This window comes from Melospiza melodia, chromosome 8 (assembly GCF_035770615.1).
Source record: "Melospiza melodia melodia isolate bMelMel2 chromosome 8, bMelMel2.pri, whole genome shotgun sequence".
Classification (NCBI taxonomy): Eukaryota; Metazoa; Chordata; class Aves; order Passeriformes; family Passerellidae; genus Melospiza; species Melospiza melodia.
This window is the reverse complement of record NC_086201.1, coordinates 22,959,390-22,979,281: the sequence shown is the minus strand read 5'-3', so window position 1 is coordinate 22,979,281 and position 19,892 is coordinate 22,959,390. Positions and strand designations below refer to the sequence as shown.

Sequence of the window (19,892 nt, the reverse complement as noted above, 5' to 3'; positions counted from 1 at the left end):
TTTTGAAGAGACTTGCAAAAATGTTGGATTTGTTTTGAAGATATTTTTTTACTTCAGTTTACTCTGAAGTGACAAAAATAATTTTCACAGGGTGCGTTTTTGTTTGGGTTTTTTTTGTGGGGAGAGGGTGGTTGGATTTTGGGGCAGTTTTAATTTTCTGCGAGTTTTATTCATGAGCAATACACTGGAACTGCAGTTTTTGAGCAGGTCTTTGCTCCATGGGTTTGAGCTGTCACATACAACTGTGCCCAAGTTCTCCCATGAAAAAAATGAGAAATGCACTTTTTATACCTGGTTTGCTGGTATCTTAATTTTACTGATAGCTTGAGCAAAATAAATTCCTGCAACTCTTACTTTATGCTAAAAATAAAAACTGAAAAAAACCCCAAAATTCCTAAACATATTAATATAATTTTTTTTACTCCTCATATTATAGTTTTTATGTCACATTTAGCTGGATTTGTATGTTCAATGTCAAAGAGCTGGTTTTTGTGAACTGATTGTGCTGAATCTGTTTATCTACAGTACACATGTCACAATGGAAGATGTTTTCACATTATGTCATCATAGTTGCCCCTTTTGGGACTGATGAGAAATTTATTCTGCACTTGAATTTTTGACTGATTGCTAATTTAACTTTCTCATAGCTTTCTCTTTGTTCCCCTCCTTGCTCTTTTCATACTCTTTTTTTTCTGTGAGCAGATGGTAGAGGCAGGTCTGGGAGAAAAGAAAAAAAATTCAGAAAATGGATATTTATACTCCGTTTTGCATGATTTGTAAATAAATGATGCAAAAGCTGAAGACATAATTTACAAAATTCTAAACATCCCAATAGGAGCGAGACAAGAATACAAATGAAATCAAATATTGTAGGCCAATAGATGGTGCTGTTCCATAGAAATGCATAGGACACTTCAAGGTCAAAATTAGAGCTGTTGAGCAAACACATTTTGCTTTACAGGCATCTCAGTCATGCAAGATGTGAATGTGATCTGGATGTATCAAGCTGTTTTTAAATCTCACCAAATCGTTAAATATTTGAACTATTTTCCTCTGCAAATACACCAACAGGACAACATAACTAAATCTTATGTATGTATTCAGTGATCAAGCCATGTGAAAAACAAATCTACAAATTTGAATTAAGTAGTATAAAGCTTTCCTTAAATAAGTAACAAGAATCGTTTTGAAGTTTCTGTGCCTGGATTCTCTTTTGTTCAGAAGACAGAGATTACTGCTGTCAGTAGATAGTATTCTCAGATAGAGAATACTGCTGTCAACAGCAATATTTTTCCAAAATTTGTAAGGAAATTATTGCTAGTTTCAGTCATGTCACTGAAAGTAACAGCTGGATAGTCCTGTGAACAGATTTTTATAATAGCTGGTCACTTGGAAAAAAATGATCTTTTGTTTTAGTAGACCAGTACAGACATTTAAGCACTAGAAATTTGTTTTAAAATGGTGAAATTCCACTTTTGGTGGAAGTTTATGGTGGGACTAGGAGCCACACATTGAACTCTTCCCATCTTTCTGCACTAAGTTTTTTTTTTATACTACAATGTGTGTATTAACATCTACTAAGCACTTTATTGGGAGTTGATTTGAAATCAGGAATATTTTTTCCTTCTCTGTGAGATAGTGCAGTCTGTAATAAGCTCCTCTTTCAATCTGATTATTTATTAGCCTCCAGTTGGATGTGCATACCATTCAAGGGCAATAAAATTATATTTGGCATTTTTAATTCTTTATCTTCTTGTGTTTCTAGGAGTGGTTTGCTGTTTATGTTGAGCTTAATCAGCAGATAGCAGCTCTTCTAAATGCAGGGGATGAGGAGGACCTTGTGGAATTGAAAGCATTGCAGCAACAGCTGAGTGATGTGTGTTACAGGCAGGCCAGTCAGCTGGAATTCAGGCAGAACCTATTACAAGCAGCACTTGAATTCCACAGTGTTGCCCAGGATGTAAGTGTTTCTTTTTAATTTTCTTTAAGGCACTTCCATTAAATTAGCGCATTAGTATTGTAAATGTTGACTACATTGGAAAAATACTCAGGGAGATGAGGGGGAATATCATGTCACTTGGAAAATTCTGTAAGTCATCATATACTGTAATTGAAACACTGAGAAAACTGGCTCCCCCTTGTTTTAGGAGGGAAGTACTTTGTAATATGTCTTACATTTCAGTAGAATTTGAAATAAAAGGGTTGCTAGTTGAAAAGTTACTTTTTTTGCCCCTTTTTTATTTAGAGGCTTATGCATTAATTGAACTGGAATTTGATGTACTTTTCTTTTTGTAAAATGGCGTGTTCATTTCCTATGTTTTTCTTAAAAAACAAGTAGAATCTTGGCTGCTACTCTCCCACCATCTAGGGATGTGTGCTCTTGGATTTCTATAAGGCAGATGGGTCATTTATCTTGGCTTTCATTTCCTCTAGCTCCAAAGAGAAATTTGAAAATGATAAATTTCCAAACATTTAGAATGTTTTAGAACCAACCATCTGAAGCTCAAACTTCTTTTTAAATATTAGCATTTATGTTCTTACATTTTAGTTGTCTCAGCAATTGGATGGTTTACTCGGAATGTTGTGTGTGGATGTAGCACCAGCAGATGGAGCATCAATTCAACAAACATTGAAACTACTGGAAGAGAAATTAAAAAGTGTTGGTAAGCAAGATATTTCTGCATTTCAGACACACACATTCTAGTAAGTGCATTACAGGGGGAAGAAAGAGTAATCCCTTTTTAAAAAAATCACCAAAAAAGCAGGGGGAAAACATCTTATGACTTCTGATTCCTCACTATGTAATGTTCCACTGAGTTACTCTGGACTGGCTTTTGTCTGGGGAAGTGATCTGGAACTGTTCTCTTTTGAAGATGTTTTACATCCAATATATGTATTTGTTATATGCCGTTATCATGCATTTCATCTGTAAACAAACTTCTTTCTCCCATTAATCTTCTTTAATGGTTTAGGATTATAATGCTTAGATGATCTTTTTGTCTCCAGAATTGACACCTTGATGATTAAGGTTTTATCCCCTCACTTTTGGAATGCTTGTACTGGGTATTTTGCAGTAAATTTGAATGTATATGTTAATAAATGGCACATTGAAGGTTGTGACACTGTCAAGCACATGGAATTATTTCAGTTGGAAGGGGTCTACAGTGATCAGCTTGTTCATTAAGTGTGGGAGAAAGAGCTGCAAAGAAAAATAATTTATGGCAGAAGTAGGTATGATTGGAATAAAGCAGTTTGATGCATAAATGAGATATTCCTTCAGGAAAACAGATAGTAAAGCTGCCAAATAAGAGATGTAACAGCAGATCCCAAGGGTTGACAAATTTCAGTGTAGAAAATTGTATCAGCCATATCAGATGTATTATAAAGTAGTAACTTGTGCCAGCAGTGGAAGAACACTTAGGTTACAACTGCTTAGCAGGGATAAATATTTTAGGAATTATCTAACTGTGTGGATGAAAGACACTAATTAGCTATGTAAATGCTGAAAAGCTGACATGCTGTCAACTTCTATTCCTTTTCTTGTTATCTGCTAGGTCATAAAATAGCAAAGCCTTAGTTCTTTGTTAATACAGACAAATGCTCACTCAAACGAGAGTTGGACAGGGTGGTAAAGGACATAGTAATGTCCTTGTCATTTTCCAGGTTCCAGTCTTGATCTGTGTGTGATTCTCTTATATCCAGTGAGGAGAAAACCCACCGAAATTCTGAGTGATCGCTGACCTATTTTTTTCTCATTCTCTTATTAGACTTAGGTTTGCAAGGCTTGCGTGAGAAAGGTCAAAGTCTTCTTGATCAGATATCTAACCAGGCATCATGGGCCTATGGGAAGGATGTGACCATTGAAAACAAAGAAAATGTGGACCATATCCAAGGAGTGATGGAAGATATGCAGCTAAGAAAACAAAGGTAAGAACAACAATTTGAGTCATTAAGATGTTTGTGTGTTAGCAAGTCACTTTTTATACCATTTAATTTGTTGTAAAGAGCCCATTTTGTTTTATGTTCATGAAAGGGATGTATTACAACTGTAATTTATATTTGTAGTATATTTGAATGGGACAGAAACTTCCCTGACTAATCTGTTGTAGTGTATTCCTAAAAACAAGCACCTTTTCTATTTTGGTACTGGATGGAGTACTTGAATGCTTTCCTGTCCTTGTAAATGTCAGAAATTATACATTCCTTTTATATGGAGTTATGAAAATATGCAAGAGGTGTCCTTTACATGTTAGCAGTTTGAGATGGGAGTATAATGTAATTACAATTGTGGTGATGGGTGTAAAATTATGTATTAAACAGCCTTGTTTGTCCTCTTTATCACAAGCTCTGTCCTTTGAGTATGGTATTTTCATTTCTGAAGATAGGAAGACAAATGAGGTGGTATTGGAGGGTACAAAATGGAGGCTCAGATTTCAAAAGAGCAGATGATGGCATACAGGACGATGCAGTCGTCCCAGGACATGGGGGTTGAATTTTAGGAAACCATATAGAGTGAGGGATGAGGTTGGGAAAAGTGTTGGAGGGAGTTGAATTTATAAGAAGGGTGGATTTTGCCATCATCCTCTTCCTCCAAAATTTGATTATTTGTACTTAAATATGTAGTAGTACTGGATTGTTTTGTAGTACTGCCTTTTTTTCTACTGAACAGTGTGAAAGAATTAGAAGCTATTGCCAGTAATACTGCTGGAAGCCCTGAGACCATGTAATACTGTCCATAGAAATGGCCTGGTGTTCAAGGGCATTGGCTGAGCAAAGAGGTGCCTCTAGGCAACAGCAAGCTCTAGTGAGCATCAAATTGCCCGTTTTACAAATTAATTCCACTATTCTTAAATTGTTTTCTTAGGGAGCTTAGTGTAAGGAGCTATGTGTTTTGGTAGAGCTTAGAGAAAATACTGTTTTAAGTCTGCCCTCTAGATCCTATTAATTTAAGCAATACTTGTGTTTAGAGGGCAAGCTGCAAAAAGCTACAGAGGATGTGTCACCGTGCAGTAAAATGGCAGTTGGAATTTCATGTGAGAAAAGAGATGTGCGTGGGAGAAGGGGAGACTTTGTATACACAGTAATGAATTCTGAATCAGCTGTGAACTCAAAGATAAACATTGGAAAACTTGAAGAAATTGCTTTAGTGTTCAAATATACAGAGAAAAGCAAGTAGAATGCCAAGAATTATTAGGAAAGGAATAAAAAACTGAAAGAAGGATGTCATTGTGTCAGTGTATAGATTGGTAGTCGATTTCTGCTTGTGTTACACAATTCTGCTCTGTATTCTCAGAAGGGTTATAGAATTGTAGGAAGTCATTTAGAGGACTAAAACATCAATAGTATTTGCAGACAAAGGTATGAAGCAGCTTTCAGATTGTGAATGATTAAACAAGGTTATTTAGCCTGGATGAGAAACAAAAAAGTGAAAGGACTAAGTATCTCTCAGTAGCATGTAATAGTATTTTTTGCTATTTAATTTTGTTTTCCGACTTCTGTTGAATGTTTCTTGTTGTTTACATACACATGTTGTAATGTTTATTTTTAGGGGCATTTTGCTGCTTTATGTATGATTTTGGAACCTATAAACTGTTTTCCTGCATTATTAGAGCAGATGATGTCCTTTCTGTAAGCATTGCAAGACATGTAACAAAGCGCAGCATGCTAACAAACTGTTCTTTGGAAGAGCTTATGTTTGTAACCAATTTGGAAAGGATCATGCACACAGTCTTTTGCATTTGCTTATAAAGCCAACTGTTGTTGACATTAGTAATTCCATTTGCACTGAACAGGAGCGTGAGTCTTGCTGTCTACTTTGTAGGCTCTAAATTGAAGTGGAAAGCTTTCTGCTAGATGTATTAGCTTAGGTCTCATTGTGGAAAGAGAAGGATTTTCAACACTTCTATTGGAATTCTGGAGAAAGAACTGCAAACTGTGCTCAACTCAGAACAAGATAATTAGGGTCAGTTTTTATATCAATTAGATTTTGAAATGCTTCCTGACTAGTAAAGCAAAGGACAACAACATATAAGGGTGCAGATATTACCATCTCTAATGAGCTAAAAAGAAAAATGGAAAAATGTATTATCTTTTAATCAGCCTCATTGTATTCATTAAGAAACATTGCCCCCAACAAACAGTACAGTTCAGAATTATGCCAAGTTGAAGCCCACTTTCATCTGAATTCTAATAGGATGAAGTCTGTGTTAGTCTCTGTTTTGCAGAGCTTACCAGTGCAGCAAGGTAAGGAACCTGGGATGCTCCTGCAAGACCTTGCAGCTGTCTCTGGTGTTACTGCCTCAAGCTTAGCCATATCAGGAATCTTGAGGATCATGTTTTTGGTGACTTGGAGTGCTCAGTTCTACTTATTGCAACTTTCTCATTGTTGTTTGTGGCATGAGGTGGTTTTGCCAAGCTAAGCAGCTTTGATCACCTTTTCATGAATGCTTGTATCTTAATGTTTCTCACTTGAAAACATTGTTGTCAATGTCAGAGTGTTTTGTGTCTGCTGTACATGTGTTGATGAATCTTTGTGTGCTGCTGTTTAAGGTGTGAGGATATGGTGGATGTGCGGAGACTGAAGATGCTTCAGATGGTGCAGTTATTTAAATGTGAAGAAGATGCTGCTCAGGTATGGAAATACCTCTAGAATTTCATCATTCTGATATTTGTAGTCCACTGGGTTGATTTATGGGGGCTGGTAGTTTTACAGTACTTTTTTTGCAACTTTCAAATGTAGTTTTATTTAGGGAATATGTACAGTGAAAATCAAGGCTATAGCAGTGTCTGCAAATAGTATATTTGGGGATTGCATGCATGATCTACCAGCTTGTGACAGCTCATTTAACTTTATTCTGTATCAAAAGTATATGCTAGTACTGAAGTAATGCCACCCTTCTGGTTTAATTTCTTTTTAACATATTAGTTTTTGTTCTTTTGGCTTGTTTTTAAGGCAGTAGAATGGTTAAGTGAACTGTTGGATGCTCTGCTGAAGACACACATCCGACTGGGAGATGATGCTCAAGAAACAAAAGTTTTACTAGAGAAACATCGAAAATTTGTTGATGTTGCACAGGTGAAATGTGTTATTTTTTTCTAGCAATATGTGGTTTGTGCAGTTTCACATCCTCTCCTAAACAGAATCAATATCTGTATAGGCAGTCATTGAACAGCTGTCACTGGTCTTACTGGTTTCCCTCAGTGCCTGAGTGAAGAAATTGATTGCTGAAGTTGCTGATGGGCCTAATGAGATGTTGCAGTTCCATCCAGAGCAGCAATGCTGCAGGTCACTACCTTAGTTAACCTTCACATAGGCAATGCAAACAACCAAACAAAGTTCACTGGCTTTTGTGAAAGATATATCTCAAACAGTCTTTAGAATTACATTTGACAAGCTGGGTCAAAGCACCTGGTCAGATGTTTTGTCAGTCGTTTGCTGCTTTTAGGAGTGTCTAAATTTGACTTGTTAATTAACAGATGTGATGCTTTCTAATTCCACCTGCTGCACTGGAGTTTCCTCTTTTGATGAATAAGAGTTGATGGCCAGAGGATCATTTGCTGTTACAGTGATTGCCTCAGGGCACCTTGGATGCTGGCTGACCATAGACATGGTGTCAGTAAAATCAGGGAGACAGTCCTCTCAGCAGTGGATATCAAGTATCCCTTGGAAGATCCAAACAACTATTCAGAATTCTTGGGAAGCTCTCTTCCTTTGCCAGTGTGAACACTAGGCAGCAGTGGATATTGGATTTTTTTTTTTTTAAGAGTTAAAGCACTTTTGGTCATTACAATTTTATTCTTACTTTTTCCAGTAGACCAGATTAGTTCAATGTACTTTGTGAACCTAAATTGTGGAGTTTCCATAAACTTGCCTGCTGTTGTTGCTTTAAGATGCTGTTTCATTGCCAGGTAAAGTGCAGGGTTTTTACATTACTTACTCTCCCATCCCCTCCAATTTTTAGAGTACTTACGATTACGGGAGACAGCTACTGCAGGCAACAGTGGTCCTGTGCCAGTCCTTGAGATGCACTTCAAGGTCCTCAGGGGACACACTTCCCAGACTGAACAGAGTGTGGAAACAGTTTACAGTGACTTCTGAAGAAAGAGTGCACCGGTTGGAAACAGCTGTCGCATTTCATTCAACTGCTGAAAAGGTGAGTGTTGTGTTTTATTAAGAAGAAAAATTTCTTACCTGAGTTCAGGCAAACAAAATGTAAGAAAATATGAAGTTGCCAGTGTGTACATTTACCCTTTCTAATTTTTTTTTTAAATGGCAGAAAGAAGAATTTACATATATTTTTCCAACCATTTACTTCAGTACTTAATGTAATAATTTTTCATATACATGTAGTGGTATAGGGCCCCCTTAACAAAAAGGAGAACAGCACTCTTCAAATGAGAACTGTGATATTGATGATAAAGCATTTCTTTATGTCTTTTAGACTGTAATTCTTAAAAGCCAGGAACGCTTCTTTGTGCAAGGTATGATACAAACCTATCAGGTTGTTTAAGTTTTTTGAAGAGTTAAAGGTCTATTGCCCTTTAAGCTGTTTGGATATTGTATGGGCTTCCAAAAATTCTCACAAACTGTAAATGAAGGCAGCTCCTTCCACTTTAATTTCCACACATGCTGTCTTGCTCCATCTTGTATTTTGCACCTGGTGGGGTTTGAAATGCCTTTTTCCTGAACACACTCTGCCTTGGTATGGTTTTCAGACAACCAAATGTCTCACTGCTGCACCCAGTCAAGTGATGCAAGAAACACACTGGAGGACGAGCAGTCAGCAACAGTGTGATGAGGATTAGTTGCTGAAGGGGGAAAATGTTGAGAGCTTTCAAATGCTTGAACTTGAGACAATGTCCTTTAATGTAGGTCATGAGGGATAGGATCTTCTTGTCCACACCTGCTTTTTAGGGTGAAGCAGTGTATTTTAAAAAATCAATTTAGAGTATGTATCTCAAATATTGATAATAAAATTGCATGTAACTGGAAAAAAAAGCAAATCTTGCACATGGTAAAATAAATTCATTTTGTCATTGAAAGAGAGCATGGATTCAGAGTTGATTAATTTGCTCCTTGGTTTTATTCATTTCTTATTTGTATTAGTGGAAAATACTTTGAATTGGCAGGCATTGGGAGTTGGTGGAGGTTCACGAAAGCAGAAATAGATCATCTGTGCTTCCAGAGGTTTACCTGATACCAAATTAAATTTCAGTGGTTCATAAACTCTTAGAAGAGTAGAATCTCTCAATCCATATTATGAGCATTCTTTCATTATTGCAGTAGTTAATTGCTGGCTTTAGGCAATCTTAAGTTTAAAGAAAAGTAAATTAATGTCTGACAAAACAATGCTCTTGTTCAAAAACCTAATTCTCCTTTCACTATTGGACATACATTAATGAGTCTGTGTGGAAAATAGACTGTTAATATCCATGCTGCTTGGGAAAATGTAAGAAGTGGCAAAGCGAGAAGTGGAAGAAAAGAGTACTGAGTACTGGTATTGAGTTACAATCCCATCTGGAAAGACTTGTGTTCAGATTTTTTTTAGTCCTACCTGTTCTGTGCCAGATGTAGTTTTTAGTTTTGAAACCTTTTGTAAGCAGTCTTCATTGACCCTGATGTTTCCACTTTAAATTGCTGTCTTGTATGTTTAATGGTGTTGGTCACTATTTTTATGCGTTTCATATTTGTTGCAAGAATATTGTCAAGGAAGACTACTTTTTATTCCCTCCTAGAAGTAATGTAAAACATTCTAATACAAAGCACTGGTAGCCCTGAACATTCTTCTTAATGAACTTTAATCAGTATTTTCCTTTCTTGAATTATATGTGTCAGTTGATCTCATGTAAATGTGGCAGTGGAAATGCCAAAAGAACATCCACTCTTCCAGTTAAAAAACTACATGCTATCCCTTGTGTACTTTATTCTGTATTTTCTTACTTTTATTAAACAGATTTTGCAGGAATGTCCAGACCAGCCAGAAGCTTTTAATGAAATGGAACAATTTGATGAAATTGAAGCAGTTGGGAAATCACTGTTGGACAGACTAACAGTGCCTGTAGTTTATCCTGATGGGTATGTAGAATGGTTTCTGATGCCTTTGGTAAAGTTGTATCATAGTCTCACATGCAGAAGAATCCTGAAGGCTTATTGCTGAAACAGAAAAGTGAGCACATTGTTTTTATAAAATTTGAAATAGGACCTGTCTGCTTTCTATGAAAAAATGGGAAGGAATTTTTAATGAGTACTAATGCACTGCCTTTTCAAAGTAGTGACTTTTTCACACTGAATGATTATTAGATTTATGCAGTTTTTACACCAGCACAGTATGCAGAAATAACAGAAGAACGACCAGTCCCAGTCTCTTCTCCCTGAAAAAAGATACCAGATGAGAATTACAGGATTTCTCTTTCTTTATTTGCAATTCTATCTATCTAAGTCAGTATATTGAAGATAAATTTATATTTTATTTATTTGGTAAAGAAAACAGTACTTTCCTTGAGAATTATTCATATTAGCTTTAAATTGATAGCTCTCTTGAGCTACAAAGGCAAATTGAATTTGGAATCTCAGCCATAATAAAACTCAGTTATCTGTGTTTAATAATGTCTGTTGTTATGCTGAGCTTGTAGTTAATTTCTACATGAGTTACAGCCAAGCTATGGAGCAGTCTCTGGTGTGTAGGATGCCACACCATAATGAAAAAGGCCTGAAAAAAGTACATTGAATTAGAGGCTGAAGCCTTATGAGATAACATCAGGCAACTGTGTTAAGCATTACCTGAAGTCTATCTGAAAAACACAGTTGCAGGAAGCTGGTCATGAAAATTTATTGTCATCATATGTCCAAAATGCCATATTCCAAATACCCCACCTTCTGCAGGGTAGATCCTTCAATACAGAGTGCTAATGATGAAGATGGGCCCAGGCCTGAATTAGTAGTGATTTCCACTGTTCTTTCAATAGTGTGTTTGAAAATAGTGGAGGATTTTGTAGCTGTAGAAAAAAACCCAAAACAAAACAAACAAAAAACTGACCCAAAACCAGATCAAGAAGTGTTTGTTGAAGTATTGTTGTATAACTTCTATATCACAGATTCTAGTGATCTGGTAAAAGTAACAACTGTTCAATCCTGAACATTATTTCCCCTCTGGAATTTCAGTAGAGTTTTGCATATCCCCCTTCACAAAAATGGTATGGAAGTTGTCCTGGATATCAGGACCGCCTGCTCGATTTTGAAGTTTTTGGCATATAATTTGAAAAGGGTTTGCTGATTATTAGAAATAGTTTGAGATTTAAGAACATACAAAATGTCATAAATGATTGGGGGGCATTTTCATCAGCCTGTTCACCTCCTCAGACTTTTGCCGGTATCTTTTTGGAAACTCGGGTTCCCTCTCCTGCCCATGGCTTCTGCACTGTATGAGGAAATGCTGTGATCCATGTGCAGTTATGCAGTCTGACCAGTTACCTCCTCAAATGAGTGTATTCCTGCACAGAGTATCTTTTTCTGTCCAGTTTTGCCTGTCTGAAAGTCCTCTGTCCTACTGCCATTTCCAGAGTGTACAGCTTCTCTGCTTTGTAACTAGATTTAATACCTGTTCTTCTGAAACATATATTCTGTTCAAACCCTCCCTTTGCTGACAGCTTGGTTAGTGGCTTCCCTAACATTTCAGCTGCTCTTTTTTGTATTTGAATTACATAGCCGTGTCTTCCTTTCAGTTTGAGAGGTAGATGGCATAATTTGACAGCATGTGGTTGACTTAACATGTGAAGAGTCCTTTAATAATGCAGCAATTCTAAAAACTCAGAATTCCTGTGTAGACGGGTATCACAGATTGTCACAGCATGCAAAATTGTCAGATGGACTTGGGGGAGAGCCAGAGAGGGGTGGTAATAAAGAGAGTTGGGAAGCATCTAGTTGTGCTTCTAGAATAGTGCTTTGCTGTTCAAATCACAGAATGGTTTGGGTTGGAAGGGACATTTAAAATAAACCAGTTCCAATCCCCCTGCCAAGGGCAGGGACACCTTTCACTAGACCAGCAGTGTCTCAATACCCTCAAACTTCTGTTGAGAGTGTGTTTTGGATATGAAAGGCTCATTGAGTATTTGTAACAATTTCATTAAAATTTGCTGTTAAGTCTTCATCACTAAGTCTCCAAAGCTTTTAAAGGTGGTTTTTAAATGACAAGAGGGAAAAGTTGCTATTTTTCTCATCAGTTTTGTGTTTTCTACTTCAATTAACAGGTGTATTCATGTACTGACTTACTACTGATAATTTATTGTGGTTTGGGTTTTTTCTAGGTCTGAGCAGTACTTTGGGAGCCCAAGTGATATGGCTTCTGCAGCAGAACACATCAGGGAGAAGATGAAGTTAGTTAGCCTGAAAAAGCAGCAGCTGAGACAACCAGAAGCCACTACCCCAGAGAGCTAATACTGACCTTGTCTATGAATTCATAACAGGACTTCAGTTTGTAATCCAGCATGTTGTTTGCATATTACAGAATTTGGTATAATATATTAAAATGCATTTCACAGCTGTTACGAGTCTCATCTTTTTTTCAAAGTAAATGTTCTCAGCATCTTAATACTGTACATCTATCAAGCCATAATTATTTAACATGCTATGAAACCATAGACTCCAAGTATCTTATGAAAAGGAACTGTAAACTTTGCACTGAAATTTGCTGTAAAGCTTTACCTGACCTGTCAGCTGCTTCTTAGTTAGACAGCTGATGCAAGCTTTGAGTGGTGCTAATTAAAGTGTTAGAAGTTCCATATTATGAAACTCTAGTTCTTTGCTTCCCCCATGCCCAGGTGATGTAGTAATTTTAGACTGTGAGGAAAGTACCTGCAGTGTAGACTGTGGCAACCCTGTAATTTTAATTTGAAATACTTAAAAAAAAATCATTTTTATTGTGCCAGTATGCACCCTGCCCATCAGATCTTTGATATATCAAATTCATTAAACAGATGTTTTCCTATTTGTATTGATAATGTATTAAAAGCTGTTTGTGCTTAATAAAAATCATCTTTTTAAAATCTAAGATAAATTTGTTCTGGTCTGTATTTTCAAATATTGTTTATATTACATTTTTATGATAAGTGGTAGTAAAAATAATTGCTCCCCTGATATGTTTAGAAAATTTGTATATTTTTTCTTATGAAATACATTGTAGCTATAAGAGAACTGCTCTTGAACTGTTACTGATGGGTGCAAAAGTCCTGGCTATTTTATTCTTTCTTCCTGGTAGCAGTACTTGCACAAAAGTGAGATTGTATTTGTGTAAGTCAGTGTTATATTAATCATAGTTTTGTTCCCTTGTAAGACTAGCACATGTCTCCTGTGCTTTATTTCTAAGTTCTTTGTTTCCTTTCGATGGAGAATCTTGAATAATGTGAATATATCCCTGTTGGTACCTTTGTGGTTAAAGGTTTTTGTGTAATGAAAGAGAAATTAACATGAGGTTCATAACTTCAAACCTTGAGATTAGTAATTAAATGAAATTTATTCAGAGAAGGGAATTGGATTGAAACCAAATCATCTGTGTGCATGGCTTGGTTGACTTCTTAATCTTCAGGATGCAATCTGGATACATCAATTGTTGTATTTTTGGAAGAGAGTGTGGGATCTGACCATTTTAGAGTACTCTGTGTGGAAAAAAAACAACTGTAAGTCTGAGAACTCTGTTATCTCACTATACTTTGCTCACAGTCAAAATAATGCTCTCTTCCTACAGGCATTGCTATTACTCTGCAGGTTTTCCTGATGGATGTGTCTTCAAATACTATATTTAGATTTTTTTCTTAGTTTTAAGCATTTTCTCCAGAGGAAAGCGATGTTTCAAATCAAGCCATTTATTAAGAAACTGTAATTCCGAATTAACGGCTTTCTGTAAATTCGGTGATAAAGGTACTTTTCTTCTTAAAGGTTTTGGCAAAGGAAATATCTTTTTTTTTTCATGCACTTAATGCAATGTTAAGATATTACATTAATATTAGTTTAAAAGTAACTGAATTTTTACAGACCTTATTTATAAAAAGACTTTTTTGATATAATCTTTTCATTTAAAATAAATTTAATTTAGTTGTTTAATTGCATTTGAGAAAGCTGATGTTATTACAGCTAATATTTGGAGGATATAAATTCATTTAGAAAGAACCAAACCATGAAAAGTATGCATATATTTAATATAAAGTGCAAACACATAAGTAAATTAATATAGTTATAAATAAGCACTGTGTCTGCAGTTCTGCAGCATTTGTAAATTGAATCTGCTTATGGTAAATTATGGTCTGCAGTATAAAATCTCATTAAAACGTTAGAGTAAGCAAGTATTACAAACACTTTAAATTATTTTCTGGTTTTTATTTTATTTTGGGTTTTTTAAATTTTATTTTATTTTTTCACTATATTTAGGGGTTCAATACTGTATGCAAACAAGGGCAGTATCAGAAGCTCTTCACTCATTCCTGTGACAGCTGCATGCACAACTTGGAACTGATGACTGCTCACCCCAGTAACCCTGATGTTAATTTTGGCTCAGTGTGTGTAGTCCAATCTTGATGCTGCTCTTATCTGTCCTTTGACATTCCTAGGGGCCACTGGATCCTGACTTTGACCCCGTTGACTCTAATTGAGTCTCCAACAAAGCATCTTGGGCTATGCCAGCTTTTGCTCTGCCTTTCTGCTCTCTTCCTCTGGAATTCCTTGTCTTTAGGCAAATCAGATGTCTGGCAAAGGGCTGTTTACCAGCACTTTGCCATTTGCCTATTTTCTGTGTATCAGGAATGAGGGCAAGTAGTTTTCTAAGTCGTGTTGCATGAGAGTCTGCCAGATATTTCAAATCTTATGAACTCTGAGACTTCCTAGCTTACTGAAACAATGGAATAAATGTTTTCTGTTAATACTGCTTCAGAATGTAACTGATTGAGAGAGGGATTTTTGTGCTGGTCTGTACTCTTATGCAATCCTCTCTGGTTGTACTTGGTGCTGAACCTTTAATAGCCCACAAAGTCAATAAGATACAGACTTACTAAAAAGCAAAAAACCCTCTGCTCAAGTAATCCATTGTTACTTGTCTCTGCATTTACTACTGCAAAAAAGAAAGGTGGCTCTACTTGTAGCTCTTCCTCTGCCTTTTTTTTGGTTGCAAAAATAATTCAAACAATGAAATTCCAAAAGATGCAAATATGTTTCATATTTTTTAAACAGAGATCACATGCAGTGGAGGGTACGGTGCTGCAAGGTGTGAGATGAGGAGATACCCACAGAAAGGGAAGGATTGACTGTAAGGATTGTAATTCTCATGCCCCTCAGTACATTACAACTAATGACTCGTTCATGGTAATGAAATGAGCACTGAGATTTTCTGTGCTCCTGTTAGCCAAATTTGGAAGTATTTGAAGTGTTTCAAAATATGATAACTATTTTGTTACTCTTGCTGGTAAGGCAATCCTGAGTGTGCTTTTTGTGACAGTGAATGGAAAGGTGATCAACTTGGTAAGTGCCATCCCTTTTTCCTAGGGCACAAATTGCACAGACTGACAGCCATAGAAAATGCTTATACCTACAAGCTCTTTTATTGCAAAATGTGTGTGCACTGTTGTATTAGTGTCCATAAAAATGTTTGGTGCTGTTCTCCATTTAACTTTTTATTGTGTTTAGTAGGATTAGTGGGGTTACATTTTTCTTGGAAAAGAAATAGACTTGGCCCATGGGCTTCTATAGCTTTGTGTGAGTGACTGACTCAGGGTTCAAATAAAGCCAGTCTGGAGGTGCAGCAGTGGGTGGAGAAGGGCTGTGTGCAGAGCAGGATCATATAGCACTTCTTGTTCCATCGTGCAGGCCAAGGATATCAGTGCCAGCTGACAAAAAGATGAGGGGAACATTATTTTTTCCATCATAGAAAAAAATAAAAGTGTCAGTAGGTCACGCTCACAAAGTGAGGTTGTCATGGGCTTTCTGCAACAGTAATGACATGTAATGGTGTTGTAGTAGCCTCTAGTTTCCTGAATTCATTTTACAGGATAATTGTAATTTGTTTAAGGAGATTATTAAGAAGGAGGAAGAAGGAAAGCTTTTTTGGAGCTACAGATGAAATTCTCTAATAGCTCTGAAGCTAAAATGGTGAGAAATGGATGAAAGCAAAGATTTGGTGATACCTAACTTGTGAAGGATTGATTTAGTATCTCTACAGATTCTTGTATGGGTAAAAAGGGATATGGGACTGTAAAAATGCTAGGTTGTTAGATTTCTGTTCTAGTTTTAAAGAATATCTAGTTAAAAAAAAAAAAGATTGAAACATATAGAATAAAAATCCATACATTTGTAATAGCTGCAAAAGCACCTGCATGTGAGCTGCAGAGCCACAAACTGTTTGAGTATCTGGAACTTGCATAACATGGTTCCAACTAATTAATTCATTCATTATCTCTTTGGAGAGGTATGATCTTTTCCAGGTTTGTGGAGAACTGATACACTTTAAAATAAGACAAAAAGGCAAATAGTCAAGCAGTTACTCTTTGTGGTTCCTTCCACAGTCACTGTGAGTCTCAGTGGATTGAATTTTCTGTAGTGTGCCATTTCCACAATTTCCTGGTGTGTAATAGTGCAGGCAATTGCAGAGTTCCTGCTGCAGAATCAAGATCAGATGTTAGGAAGATATTATGTGATATCATTTTTAAGTTATTGATTTCCACAGGCATCCCACTTTTGTTTTCCTTCAGTTAAATAGTGACTGATGCCTGTCAAGACTGCATCTTCATTGAAAATTCTATTAAAAATCTAATTGCATACCTTCTGCAATGCTATGGACTCAGGGAGTACTTCAAGATATTTTTCATCTAGGTTTACTGTGTGAACATACAGGTAAGACTAAATAACCACAGAAAAAGGAGATGGATTTCACACTTCTATTGGGTCCCTTTACACAGATCTCCCAAACACATGGTATTTTAGGACCATTTTTCTGTGATTCCAAGTTTAATTTGGAACATGAAAGTGAATCACTGAAGCAATTTGTGAGAATACTTGTCTGATTCTGTGAAATTGGAAGACAACATATCACATATCAAAGATATTCATCAAAATAGATGCTTATGTGACTGTAAAATTGCAGTTATGTTGATACAAGAATGAATAGAAACAGGATATATTACAAGGCTTTTGGTATATTTAAAGCACAAATTAAACACTTCAGCTCAAAATAGCAAGGAAAATTAATGTAACAGCCTTCTCTTTTCCTGTCTGTTGACTTTAGTTTACATGGGTCTCTATTACAGCAAAAGTTATGGGAATATAACACAGAGACAAGAGGAAGGCTGAGTCAGGAGATAAATACCCCTTGTGAAAAAAATGCTTTTTTAAAATTTCATGTGTGCTGAGGAAATATATTGGAAAACATTACAAAGGAAAGTGAAAATCCCCATTTTAATTTAAGTTCAATGAAAAAAGTTCAGCTAATTTTCCAGATACTAGTGATATTTACAGTTTATAGGGCAAAGTGCAGGGCTAACATTTCTGACTTTTGAATCATGAAGAAAAGCAAAGGAAACTTTATTTGGTATCATTTTGGGATTTTGAAAGAAGGTTAAGTGAAAACAATTGGTTGTGTTAGCAAAAGTTGTGCAGATAATTTACATTTTTTTAATGCAGATAAACCACAGTTTTTAAAATAATAATGCAGTTTCATTGGCAGTTTAATGACAACACTGAAACATCAAATGTGCTGTGATTACTGAGTGCCAAGGAGAAACTATGTTTTTGTGCACAGGTAACTAACAGACAAAATGTGTTTCAAAGTAATTGTGTTGAAAAGCTTAATTTAAAATTATTATGCATTTTTATTTATCATTCTACAGTGTTAAATAGATATTTTTTACATATTAGGAAGCCTTTTAACTTTTCCACCGGCAGGTAGCTGATAATTGCTATCAGACACCACAGATGCAAGTTCCTGTTGGGAAACCTCATAATGCACATTGGATTTGTGTGTAAAGGGGGGGGAATGCTGTGAGCTGTGTAAAATACCCTATTGATTTGCCAAGCTCATACATCTGTGCTTAAAATGTTTGAGTGGACCTAATGTAACCACCCCTACCTTCTAACACTCAGAATGTAAAACTCTGTGTTTGAGAAGGCAGCTTTAGCCCCAGATTGTGTGTCAAACTCCCATAGCAAACCATGCCACTGGCTGTTCATGGCCCAGGTGACTGCATCCTTTGCACATCCTGCTAAACGTGGTGTCCACCACTACTCTTGGCTCTCCTGAGGATCCCAGTGGTACAAATCCCAGTCTTGTGCTGTCTGCTCTGCTACAATGCTGTCACTGTCAGAAGACAACATGCATTCGGTGGGTTTAGAAATAGTGAAAAAAGCTTTCATGGTGGCTGTAGGTCCCAGAACACACACAGCAAAATGCTTGGGCAGCTGTGTAGATGTGTATTGGAATAAGGCTGGGACAGCTCTTGGTAGAACAGCCCTGAGACTTCAGTGACATCCTGAAAATTGCTGACTCTATTTGAATGGATATAAATGTTTATACGTTGGGCCTTAAAAGCTTTGAGCTGTTTCCTAGAGTTTATACCAAATGTTCATTCTAATAATCTATAAATTATGAAAATAAAGTGGAGAGGAAAGCTTATCTTTAAGCTAAGGCTTTAAGAACAGACTTTTGGAAGAGCTGAAAGAAAACTTGTAACTTGAGACATTCTTTATCAGAATGAAACATGAATACCTATCAGAACCCAGATTTTAATTTGCTAGTGTTCTCCATTTTGGCAGGAGCAGTCAATGTGTTAATTTCAGAGGTGCAATTTTCAGACATGGTTCACTATGTCATGCTTGGTTTGCCGTGCATGAGTTGCCATCTCAATTTTGGGTTTTCTGCTTCCCATGTTCATTTTCCTAGAGTGAGTTGCAGATGCTGGGTGACAACATATTTCCAGTGTCATTGCTGAATTTCCAGGCATGCCAGGATTGCTCATGATTCCTGTGCCTCGCAGGATAAGAGGCTGCAGAGTTCCAGTGGGCTGTTGAGCTCCAGTAGAATGCTTCTCTCTGTGCCAGGATTTCTCTGTGATAAGTGTCTTTTAACATTCCATTCTCCCCTTAAGGTTTTTAGGCTACTAGGAAAGAGAGTAGCTTCATGGTGCCTCAGCCATTTCCACAGGCAAGCCTTAGAGCATGGTCACTTGATATTTAATATGATATTGTGATACGAGTCTGACTTTCAGAGACTTGGGAACAAGCCATATCTAAACTGGTACCAAGAGCAGCCTGTTCTTTTTCTCAACCTTTGTATCCAGCTCTGTGTGCCTCTATTGGATGTACATAACTGCAAGCTGGGCTCAGCAGGGTGGGGATTGTGCAATGTATTCAACACATTTGAGTGCCACTCCACGTATCAGTGGTGATGATGTGAAGGTGATGCTCACTGTCTGCTTTATATCACTCAGTGCCTCTCAGAGTATGGCCTTCCTCCTCTCCTCCTCCCCAGGACTAGTGTATCCAAAGGAACACAGTAATTTGTGACATGTAAGCCAGGGTTAATATTAGTGCTTTGCTAGAAATGGCATCAAAAGGCTGCAGTGAGCTGCACGTTCAATGAGCCTTGCTGGATTTTATTTCCACTCGTCGCATGTGGCCAATTTGTTAGGTAGCTGCTGTTTGCAGGCATCATTTCATGGTGCATTGCCTCTGCAGAACCAGCCACACATGAAAAAGCCAGAGCAGTTTTTCCTGCAGGTGGTGGAAATGTGAACTAATTGAGTGATTTTGTATTTACTGTTAGCTGTTACCTCCTTTCTGGGTATTGCTTTGTCTTCTGGATTTTATCAGAGGTATGTCCATGTGTCTATACCACTAAACTATTTTATTCAGCAGCAATTTC

The 19,892-nt window shown here is 36.8% G+C and overlaps 2 protein-coding genes across 5 annotated transcripts in view; both read left to right on the top strand.

Annotated features, from left to right (window-relative positions):
- The window catches only part of SESTD1 (SEC14 and spectrin domain containing 1), a 50,143-nt gene extending 37,602 nt beyond the window's left edge, over positions 1–12,541 (top strand). For all 4 annotated transcript variants that reach the window (XM_063162243.1, XM_063162240.1, XM_063162242.1 and 1 more), the window contains 8 exons: positions 1,766–1,960; positions 2,549–2,663; positions 3,768–3,927; positions 6,550–6,631; positions 6,953–7,075; positions 7,962–8,153; positions 9,954–10,075; positions 12,304–12,541. In XM_063162243.1, coding sequence (XP_063018313.1) covers positions 1,766–1,960; positions 2,549–2,663; positions 3,768–3,927; positions 6,550–6,631; positions 6,953–7,075; positions 7,962–8,153; positions 9,954–10,075; positions 12,304–12,433 — 1,119 coding nt within the window. In that variant the 3' untranslated portion in view covers positions 12,434–12,541. The remainder of the gene's footprint in view (positions 1–1,765; positions 1,961–2,548; positions 2,664–3,767; positions 3,928–6,549; positions 6,632–6,952; positions 7,076–7,961; positions 8,154–9,953; positions 10,076–12,303) is intronic.
- A 7,153-nt stretch (positions 12,542–19,694) lies between these two features.
- The window catches only part of CCDC141 (coiled-coil domain containing 141), a 62,470-nt gene continuing 62,272 nt past the window's right edge, over positions 19,695–19,892 (top strand). The window contains exon 1 of the mRNA XM_063162236.1: positions 19,695–19,842. The gene's annotated coding sequence lies outside the window, so the exon portion shown is untranslated. The remainder of the gene's footprint in view (positions 19,843–19,892) is intronic.